The sequence below is a fragment of the Doryrhamphus excisus genome, linkage group LG9, assembly GCF_037039965.1.
Source record: "Doryrhamphus excisus strain RoL-2023G ecotype Guam linkage group LG9, RoL_Dexc_Guam_v1.1, whole genome shotgun sequence".
Lineage (NCBI taxonomy): Eukaryota > Metazoa > Chordata > Actinopteri > Syngnathiformes > Syngnathidae > Doryrhamphus > Doryrhamphus excisus.
Window position 1 is genome coordinate 15,940,693 of NC_136365.1, and position 12,124 is coordinate 15,952,816.

The following is a 12,124-nucleotide window of genomic DNA, read 5'->3' on the forward strand; positions in this document are numbered from 1 at the left end:
CTGACTATAAAAGCAAGTATTACACAGATGTACATATGTGCCCTGTCATTGGCTGGCCACCAGTCCAGGGTGTACCCCGCCTCTCACCCGAAGACAGCTGGGATAGGCTCCAGCACCCCTGCGACCCTCATGAAAATGAATGAATGAATGAATTAAAATGATAATTTATTAAATCAGTTGTAAATTAATCAAACTGAAGTAATTATTCATTCATTCATTCATTCATGTTCTACCGCTTATCCTCATGAGGGTCGCGGAGGTGCTGGAGCCTATCCCAGCTGTCTTCGGGCGAGAGGGTCGCCGGCCAATCACAGGGCACATATAGACAAACAACCATTCACACTCACATTCATACCTATGGACAATTTGGAGTCGCCAATTAACCTAGCATGTTTTTGGAATGTGGGAGGAAACCGGAGTACCCGGAGAAAACCCACACATGCACAGGGAGAACATGCAAACTCCACACAGAGATGGCCGAGGGTGGAATTGAACCCTGATCTCCTAGCTGTGAGGTCTGCGTGCTAACCACTAGACCGCCGTGCTGCCTAAAGTAATTATATTCTAAAAAATATATAATTATATATATAATATATAATAAATATACTTATTTTTCTAGCAATTTCTATCCTGCATGTGTCATGTGTAGTGGCTATCTTGAGGGATAAACATGTGTTTATATTTTCTGAAAAAAAGTCAGGTCAGTGCAAATAAAGTAATTTATTGGGGTAGGGCATCCATTATCTATTATATAAAGGCCAACTGCATTTTCCTCAGCGCACTCCACAATTAACGTTTCTGCTCTCTTTGTGCCCCCCACCTCCACCTCCATCTTCTCTCTTAGGCTCCAGGGCTACCGTATTCTGAGATCACATGACCATCAGCCAATCCCACGCCCCACCCCTGTGCACCATCCCCTGCGGCGGTGCCTCACCAGCTCAGTCTAGACCTGCCTGGTGACGGTGGCACCAACCTGCCCTGCCCCACCCACCAGGGGGGACGGCTTCCTCTCCGTCGGGTGAAGTCCACCCGGGTGTGAAAGTCCATGCACAGAACTGCATTGCGAGACAGACTTATGGCGGACTTCTGTCTTGTTAGACGGGCCTCCATTTTTGGGTAGAGCAGAGCCGAGGAAAGGCTCATTAAAAGCCAGCACTGTTGAAGCAATACATCGCCTCCTATTTCCTTGGCCCCCACAGAGACTCCACAGCAAGTCCTGTTGGCTGCTGATGGTTTGATGAAAGCTATGAACACTAGTGGATCACACTCAGGACTATTTAATGGAGGGAAAAGGATGATTAAATGGCAACGCTGGTTCAAGCCAGTACTTTAGTCCAGGGGTGTCCAGAGAAAAATCATCATAAGTACAATATTCTTCATATTTTCATTCATTAAAATCAATTCAAAGTGGGTGACAATGTGCAAAACTATTTTTACTGTTACTATTATTATTATTATTATCACAGCAATTAAACCTTTTTCAGAGCTTTAACATTGCCAAAAAATGACCAAATCTAATCAGGTGATCCATGTTGGTAGTGGCAAGATCCTAGAGGCGTCACAAGACACACGATATGCGAAATTGGGTCTACGAGATGAGACAGGATTTGAACTTTACCTTTAGAAAAATATATGACAATACACAGTGATGTGAAAAAGTGTTTGCCTCTTCCTGATTTCTTATTTTTTTGCATGTATGTCACACTTAACAAAAGTGTGTCCCATTAAATGTTAATTATCTGTTTTCTGAAGTTAAACTGTCATACATACACTATTGGAGGGACCCTTGCCAGGACCCTCTACTGAATAAAAATATTCATTATGCCTCCCAAATGACCGACATTTTAAAAAAATGGTTGCATTCTTATGTGTTTTTGTTGTTTTTGTTGTAAATATATAATTTAACAAGAAAAGTAAAAAAATAGCAGTAAGTTTACAAGTATAAATTCTAAATATTAACAACAAAAGGTTGCAATTTTAAGTTTAATAAAAAAGTTGTAATATTATAAAAAAAAACAAACAAACAAAACAACAAATAAAGTTGCAGTTATTGGATAATTAGGATGCGGAAAAACTTGAACGTGCAGAAATGATAAAAACAGCTGTAATTTTATCAGAATAAAGTCAAAATGTTAAGAGAAAACAGTCATATTCAAATAAGAATAAGTCATGATTTTATAAGAATAATGTTGCAATATTATGAGAAAAAATAATGTCAATTTACTAGCATAGAGTTGAAATATTAATGAAAAAAATTATGAGAAACATTTGGGCTAAAGTTATGACATCAAAATATTATGTGAATAAAGTTTAAATATTACATTACATCTGCTGTAAAAGTAATGCCAAATTTCAGAAAAAGAACATCATACCAACAGTAAAATATGGTGGTGGTAGTGTGATGGTATGGTGTTGTTTTGCTGCTTCAGGACCTGGAAGACTTGCTGTGATAAATGGAACCATGAATTCTGCTGTCTACCAAAAAAAAAAAATCCTGAAGGAGAATGTCCAGCCATTAGTTTTTGACTTTCTCTAGAAGGACAATGATCTAAAACACACCAGCAAGTTCACGTCTGAATGGCTGTCAAAAAAAAAAAATGAAGACTTTGGAGTAGCCTAGTCAAACTCCTGACCGGAATCCTATTGAGATGCTGTAGCGTGACCTTAAATCAGACTATTATGCTCATGTTTTGGCTTGTGGACTCCTATAGAGCAGCTACATACAATAACCTGCACAGAAAACTTTCCAGATCTTCCAGAATCAGCTGTATTTCCTTGGGTTTCCAGAATGTTCTGTTTTAATTTATTAAAAAAAAATTAAGAAATCATAAAAAAAAAATCAGGAAGGAGGCAAACACTTTTTCACACCACTGTACATGACAATATATTACAGTCTTTCAATTAATTTCTATTATGTTACACACTTCTGCACTCTGTGTGTGTATGACTGGCAAAAGGGCTCATTCCGTTCATGCCGTTGTTCTATGGAACCAATGTGCCAAGGTGTTGAAATCAATGCACAGTGACCTCTTCCTGTCTGTTTGGGGGCAGGAGATGAGGAAACCACGAAGCGGCACCTTGGTATCATTTATTATCGTGGGAAACATGAATTCACTAGCAAGAAATATCAATGAGTTGGACGTCAACACCTTCAAATTTGTGCTTCACTGAATTACTAATAACTAGCGTTATTTTCTGGAAAAAATCAGATACAGATGTTTACCGATTATGCTGATATGGGGCCGATTATCGGTCACTCGATATTATCGGCCTTCTCTAGTATTAACATTTTGGGCATAACATAACTGCATAGGAATTTAACTGATGGCATTGTTGGCTTTCCGTTCCTCCTCTCCCTGTGCAACCAGGCTATTCATGCTTTTATTGACAGATGAAAAATAGTTTTTAGGAAGGTGGTATCAAGTGTTCTTGCTCTTTCCTCTTATCCTAATAACCAATAAACACGATGACACAATGATAAAATCATGATGAACATTATTGATCCTGATGCCTGCATAGCTCACAGATACAAGGCTGTTAACTTTTGAGAGTTAACCTATAGAATATGTTTTGTACCTCCCAAAAAAACAAACTCGGGGTTGCAAATGAGCCCTCACAAGCCGCACTTTGGACACCCCTGCTTTTATCTAAACGTTCTAAGAAAGGAGTAACGGCACTTATGCTTTTTGTTTTGGGGGTGGCTTGATATCTTCTGGTGCACTGAGTGCAGTGGCAGCAGGGACAACTCCATAAATTCTTTTTACTGACATGAATACTTGTTGGAGGTCCCGTCCTTGCTTCTCACATGCTTCACTCTCATTGGTAACGCCCTGTGCATCATATCACCTATACAACGACTAAAACCAGAGGCTCAGAACCAGCGTGCACCAACAAAATGTGTACGTTTTGTACAGTTAACTAAAGGTTTCTTTACACAATATATGCTATTATCATTATTATAATTGTCGTTATGTTTAATGTGAGAGAGAAGTGTTAAACAGACCATATCCTGTATTTCATTTTATGTTTCAAATGTACTAATTGTGTACTAATCTACATGATGTCAGACCTTACCTTACGTTGCATTACATTAACACTGTATGACGTCAGTCATGGCATATCCAAAATGATAAAGTAGAAAAAAATGAACTCCTCCCATCCAGTGTGGAAGTGGTAAATGATTGGCTTTTTAAGTTTAGAAGACATTTTCAATTTGAGGCTAACTGGTTAGGTCCCTAGCTTGTTAACGTGCCAGCTAGTGGCCGTCTCGAATCTCTGCAGCATAAAAATTACAATGCATCTATAAGGGGTGTTATTTCCTGTCTACATGGTTCTGGTAATATATTTAGAAAGTCACAAACAGGTTTTCTTTGCTATAACTACAAAATATTCAATTATTTTTACATTGAATATGGTTGGATCTGCAACCAATTATGCTCTATAAATGAGGGACAGATGTATTTTTTTAAACTACACCCACTTGAATGGAATATTATATTAAAAATGAGCCTTTTCATGATTAAGGGTAGGAGTGCAGCTTGGAGGAGTGTGTGTCCAAAAGAACAGGAAGAAATGATTACAAATATGATGGTTTTGTACTCTGTACTGTGTGTGTTACTGAGCACATTGAATGACAGCACAACTGTTAATTATCTGTTTTCTGAAGTTAAACTGTCATACATACACTATTGGAGGGACCCTTGCCAGGACCCTCTACTGAATAAAAATATTCATTATGCCTCCCAAATGACCGACATTTTAAAAAATGGTTGCATTGTGTTTTTGTTGTTTTTGTCCTAAATATATAATTTAACAAGAAAACAAAAAAAATGTATTTTTTAAAACATCAAAAATGGGAAAAAAAACAGCAGTAAGTTTACAAGTATAAATTCTAAATATTAACAACAAAAGGTTGCAATTTTAGAAGTTGTAATATTTTTTTTTTTTTAAAAACAAACAAAACAACAAATAAGTTAGTTGCAGTTATTGGATAATTAGGTTGCGGGAAAACTTGAACATGCAGAAATGATCAAAACAGCTGTAATTTTATCAGAATAAAGTCAAAATGTTAAGAGAAAAAAGTCATATTCAAATAAGAATAAGTCATGATTTTACAAGAATAATGTTGTAATATTATGAGAAAAAATAATGTCAATTTACTAGCATAGAGTTAATGAAAAAATATTAATGAAAAAATATGAGAAACAAACAAAATAAAGTTGTACTTTTTAGAAAAATTTGATTGGAATAAAGTTATAACATCAAAATATTATCTGAATAAAGTCTAAATATTACTAAAAGAAAATTGATGAAAATTATATAAGAAGAAAGTTTAAATATTTGAACAATAAAAAAACGGAAAAAATGGGAGGAAAAAAAGGCAAATACTGTAGTTCCTATTAATAATATAGGTTTCCAACTATATCACAAAGCTGAGGTGCAGTTTTTTCTTGAAAAATATGTAACTTCTTAGCATATCTAAATGACCCTTACATCCTTTCATTTTTCAGTTGTGGACCTTGATGTAAAACGTTTGGACACACCTCTTCTTAAGTGTTTTTTTTTTAATAAAAAAGCAACATTGCCATCTAGTGGACAAATGTAAAAAATGGAAGACTGTAATACATAGAAAAGTAAGTGATTTAAATAGCTATTAATATTAATATACATACATGTGAGATTTTTCAAAATCTAATTTCAACTGGACTATTTTGTCATTAATGTATTGCATTTAAATCCAATTTAAGGAAAACAAAACCATTTTAAATGTTTTTATTTAGACTTATATTCATTCAACGCAGCCCCCAAATATTACATAAAAATACATTCAGTAACTAAAAGTGAATAATCAAATAAATAAAACTAATAAAATTTAAATTAAATTAAAATTTCTAAAACATGTATCGGTGCAAGCTGGGATAGGCTCCAGCACCCCCCGCGACCCTCGTGAGGAAAAAGCGGTAGAAAATGAATGAATGAATGAATGAATGTATCGTATGTAATTGAGATACTAGTGGAGAAACACTGCCTCCTAGTGGGCACCAATCCGCTCTATCATCATGTAGTGAGAGACTCCAACCACTTGGTGTCAGTGTTGAACGCCAAATAGTACTCATGAAAGTCTCAGCATATTATCAAAGCAAACATTGGGTATAAAAATGTGCTGACGGTAGAAAAGAATACTTTTTTACTAAAAAATGTTTTCACTGGAGAAAGCCACAAAGCACATTTCTAGCATTAGTTCACTAAGCTAATAAATGCAACTTAATAGCGCAATTACTCTCTTTCTCTCTCCTACCTCTCCCAGCTGGCAACAAACTCTCCCCGCCCCCTCTTTGTGTTGCTTTGACTTTGTGTACGTCAGTCTTGCTAGCAACGCACACACACACACACACACACACATGAACAGAACACTGCACTCTCTCGACAACATTATCTTTTCCGGAAATTGCTTCTCAAGAACAGCCGGAGCCCCATTAGGAAAGAAGAGCTCTGCTGTAACCTTTTTAAAAAGCCATTAGTGATGCACCTGCTTCTATCCCTCTCTCTCTCTCTCTCTCTCTGTGTTCCTATTTGTGCGTCCTATTTGTCTATCTTGTTAACACTCTCTCACACACACACATATTCTCCATACTGATTGTCAGTCTCTTGTTTCCCAATCTAGGGAGCAGCAACAAAAAGCTCTTTCCTCTCCAACTGGACCATGAATCACGGCCATGTTGCCCATTTAAAGCCACAGTGAGCTACAGTAAGAAATGTTTCATAATAATTATAATAAATAATACTTGCCTCGCATTGAATATTTACAAATACTAAGCAAAACTTCATTGTGCTTCCTGTTACAGTTTTTTCTCAATTGTTTACACACAATTTGTGATGCCTGAGACACAATGAGCACAACATATAACCAATGCACCAACTCCATGAACCAAGTCTGCTAAACTATAAGCACAATTCCTGCTTTACACTCAGAATGCAGATCTACAACACACTTTTTTCAAAACACTACACCCAATTCTGAGTTTTGGCACAATTTTCATGAAGTAAACTTCTTGTTTTCACAAAGAACACAATACCACTCAAAACTGTAAAATTAATATTCCAATTAGCGGTCTAACAATGACGGAGGCTGGGCAAAGGGTCAGAAATCCACAAACACACAATCCCCTTCTCCAAGCTATGGAAGATTCATGTGGAGAGATTCCAGCGGATGCTTTCCATGGCTGGATTCGCCATGCTAAGCGATATTTCCCCCGCTGCTTGGCCAGAGAAAACCTTGCATGTGATGTAGATGAGGTGCTGTGGCCTGACCCAAACAGAAGTCGTGATGCAACATAGTCTTTTGCTTTGTTATTGATTGATTTTTTCTTTATGATTATTGTTATTTCTTTAACTGAAGCTGTATACATTTAGATGCAGACCACTGTATGAGGAACTTTGTGTTGGCTGTGATGAACATAGATTGTTTTTCTGTGAAAAATAAAAATATATATTTCTGTGTAATTTTGTGTTCTGAGTCAAAAAAAAATACCAAAAAACAATTCTAAAATATTTTGCAAGAAGTGTCACAGTGAACACAAAAAGGCCCAAGTCATGATGAATATGATGTAATCACAGTGTTTTACACTGAGCACATCAGTGTTTAACTGGTTCATATAAATGTGTGTTCATATAGTGGTTTGTGTGCATCATTTGGAGACAAAACACCATTTTGAGAAGAATGAAGAAATGTTTTGGATGTAAAGTTTCATTTTGCAGGATAATTAAGGGGTTTTCAGAAATGTGTGAGTGATTTTTGGATTTGTGTGTAGAGTTCTGAGAATATGAGGCATCCTTTCAGAAAATGTGTTTAAACAATCGAGAAAAACTGTAACATTTGTAACATTTGGGACTTTTAAAGCAACAGTAAATCATACTTCTCTTAATTTATAACCACTGCCTTTTTTTAAAGCAACAATACACCCACCTCCGTAGGCCTGTGTGAAAAAGTGATTGCGCCCCCATTAAAACTTAACTGAGATTAATTGAGATCTATCAGCGTGGGAAAGGTTATAAAGTCATTTCTAAAGCTTTGGGACTCCAGCCAACCACAGTGAGAGCCATTATCGACAAATAGTGAAAACACATAACAGTGGTCAACCTTCCCAGGAGTGGCCGGCAAAACAAAATAACCCAAAGACTCATTCAAGAGGTCACAAAAGACCCCACAGCAACATCTAAAGAAGCGCAGGCCTCACTTGCCTCAGTTAAGGTCAGTGTTCATGACTCCACTGTGAGAAAAACAGCCTGCATGGCATGCTAGCTAATGCTAGCACTAGCGATTTAGCATTGAACTGATTTATTATGTATTTCGTAAAAGCACTAAATAAATACAGAGCCACTGTGTAGACTTTTGTTTTCAGACAGGATGTGTACCACAATTATGCAAATTAGCACTTAATAAAGTAATTAAATCTTATATTTATGCATTCCCACATAGTATCAGCATTTGGGAGCAAATATGAGGTAAAAGAACATAAATATACATCCAAAATACATCTGTCTGAGCATGGGAGAACATAGATGGTATGTTCAAGGACCGTCAAACAAAGTAGGACAAATGGCCGCTCACATTAACCATTCAAAAACTGGGAATTTCTAAATAATAGTTACAGTATTGTAATGAAATAATATTTACTGTAATATAATTATTATATTTATATATTGTAATGACTGTGTTTTAAAAACAAATTAATTTAATTATTTTTTCAAATATTTTTATTATTATATTTATTACTTATTATTTATTATTTTTTAATTATTTTAGAATTAATTAGAATTTAAAATTTGAACTAAATGTTCTCCTCAAAGATAAAATTTGATATTTTCATTTATACATTTCATGAATGAAAGGAGGAAAATATTTAATAACAATCATTTCTGAATGTTCCTATATCGGATTTTTTACTCACAAACCGAATTTATTTTGAACTGGCACTGTAATAAAACAAAAAAAACATGTTTGTGTCAGTGTGAGAGATCTCACTCGCTCATATTTAGTATTTGCTGAACCTTTGTAGGCGAGTTTAAGAGCTAATAAAGAAAAATAGTCATACAAAAATATGCTTGCTGACTGTTTGTTTGTATTTTTTTGAATATATAAGTTTGAATATATACATTTACGAAATTGATATCCCATTCATTCATTCATTTTCTTCCGCTTTTCCTTACGAGGGTCGCGGGGGGTGCTGGAGCCTATCCCAGCTGTCTTCGGGCGAGAAGTGGGGTACACCCTGGACTGGTCACCAGCCAATCACAGGGCACATATAGACAAACAACCATTCACACTCACATTCATACCTATGGACAATTTGGAGTCGTCAATTAACCTAGCATGTTTTTGGAATGTGGGAGGAAACCGGAGTACCCGGAGAAAACCCATGCATGCACGGGAAGAACATGCAAACTTCACACAGAGATGGGTGGACTTGAACCCGGGTCTCCTAGCTGTGAGGTCTGCACGCTAACCACTAGACCACTGAAAGAGATTTCCCCTATTAATTATAGATTCAAACTATATGCGATTAAATTTTGAGTTAACTATGGACAAAGTGTGATTAATTGCGAAATATTTTAATCGATTGACAATCCTAATATATATACATTATGTGTGTGTGTGTGGTTGGCTGCATATGTTGCATACACATGTATAACAAATGACAAATGTTCACCATGCTGCACTCCCCTGATTATGCCCAACGCTCTGCCTCTGACAATTATGAAGCCATTAACACGGTGTGTGTGTGTGTGTGTGTGCTGTGACTGAGAGACTCCATGGCTGCTTATTTGAGGAAATAATCTTTTATTAGCATCTCAGCCCTCAAATGTCACATTTAAACCATGTCTGCCTGCTTCCTCTCTTTCTCTGATCACAACAAAGACAAATGAGCTCCACTGTGCTGTTGTGGTAAAGACGTCAAAAATATATTGACAAAAGCCAGTGTATTACTCCTGTGGGGAGTTTGTGTGGATCATTAGTGAACATCCAGTACTAACACACACACACACACGCACACAACACACACACTTGTTTTTGAGGTGCATCTCCTTTACAGACCACCAGATGAGTGGAGGATTACAAAGGGTCTTAGCACCAATCCTGCCCAGCATGTCCGCCCAGGAAGGACCATCAAGCGGATGCAGGCATCCCAGGGGACTGGATTAGTAGGAGGAACACTCACACTGATGGAGAAACCCTGCAGGGCACATCAGTGTGGACACCAATGCGCTATTTCATGATTCCAGGCCTTACTGGCCAACACAACCTAAATGAGGCGCCATGTTATCGGATAAGGTGGGGGCGGCTGACACTTTTAACACGGCAAACAGTGAAACCACGTTCGTATTCTAAAGCAACGTTAAGGACTATTTGGTTGTGGTCACGGTTTTATTTGTTCCTGACATGTTTAAGGAAGATTACATGTTTGCACTTGCATACTTTTAAAGCAACAGTAGGGAATATTTGTCTCACCTGCACTCCATTTTCATATGTAATCATGTGCAATTATTGTGACTTTTAAAGCTTTTTTTTTTGAGCACTCTAATTACCCGTGCAACATTTGTGATTGCTAAAGCAATAGTTCTCTTAATTTGCAATTATCATATAAGGGATAAGGGACATTTCGACATTTCTGACTACAGTAAGGGATATTTGCACTCCCTTTATGCTTTTAGGAATTAGAACTTTTAATAGAAATTGTGACTTTAAAAACTATTTTGACTTTTAAAGAAACAATAAGGAATAGCTGTCCTCTTCATTTGCCATTACTGCTACTTTTAAAGCAAAGCAAAGGAAAAATTGTCACCCAAACTGCAGTGCACTCCTCTTAATTTGCTGTCATTGTGACTATTAAAGCAACAGTAAGGAATATTCATTCATTCATTTACTACCGCTTATCCTCACAAGGGTCCCACGGGTGCTGGAGCCTATCCCAGCTGTCTTTTCGGGTAAGAGAAGGGGTACACCCTGGACTGGTCGCCAGCCAATCACTGGGCATATATAGACAAACAACCATTCACACTCACATTCATAGCAACCTAGCATGTTTTTGGAATGTGGGAGGAAACCGGAGTACCCGGAGAAAATCTACTCATACACGGGGAGAACATGCAAACTCCACACAGAGATGGCAGAGGGTAGAATTGAACTCGGGTCTCCTAGCTAGGTGGACTGAGCGCTAACCACTTTCTGCCGTGCAGCCTGTAAGGAATATTAGTTCTTCATTCATTCATTCATTTTCTACTGCTTTTTCCTCACGAGGGTCGCAGCGGGTGCTGGAGCCTATCCCAGCTGTCTTCGGGCGAGAGGCGGGGTACACCCTGAACTGGTGGCCAGCCAATCACAGGGCACATATAGACAAACAACCATTCACACTCACATTCATAGCAGCCTAGCATGTTTTTGGAATGTGGGAGGAAACCGGAGTACCCGGAAAAAACCCACGCATGCACGGGGAGAACATGCAAACTCCACACAGAGATGGCCGAGGGTGGAATTGAACTCGGGTCTCCTAGCTAGGTGGCCTGAGCGCTAACCACTTGTCTGCCGTGCAGCCTGTAAGGAATATTAGTTCTTAATTGGTGATTATTATCACTTTGATTAATATTTGCTGTCTTAAATTTCCATAAATGAAGAATATGTGTTCTTTGCATCACATATACTTTTCTAATAATTTGCAATATTTGTGTTTTTTAAAGCTACAGTACGGAATATTTGTAACATGCTATTATTGTGCCTTTTATAGCAACTTTACATTTGTAATCAGCCATATGTCAAAGGATTACCGTACACCACATAAATAGATGTTCTTTACTGTTGCTCGCAATGCTGCATATACCCAGCCTCATTTGTACTTCTGCAGGGACAAAAAGAGCACAAAGTGACAGTGAATGCAACATTAACAATTCATGCTGACTTCTTGCACATAATGGAAATAAACAGGAAAGTACACCACCGTGCCTTGCCACATCACCACAACAAAGAAGTCATTAGGGCTTTGCCTTAAGCCCCTCCCATTTCCTCATCAAATGGCAAGACCATGCAAATAATGATAATCTACTCCTGTAATTACTTCATGGAAAGGAT

General features: G+C 37.4%; 1 protein-coding gene across 2 annotated transcripts in view; it reads left to right on the forward strand.

Moving 5' to 3' along the window:
- Positions 1-4,750, forward strand: part of plppr2b (phospholipid phosphatase related 2b) — a 59,805-nt gene extending 55,055 nt beyond the window's left edge. For both annotated transcript variants that reach the window (XM_058091595.2, XM_058091596.2), the window contains exon 8: positions 845-4,750. In XM_058091595.2, the coding sequence (XP_057947578.2) occupies positions 845-947 (103 nt within the window). In that variant the 3' untranslated portion in view covers positions 948-4,750. The remainder of the gene's footprint in view (positions 1-844) is intronic.
- Positions 4,751-12,124: the final 7,374 nt, after the last annotated feature.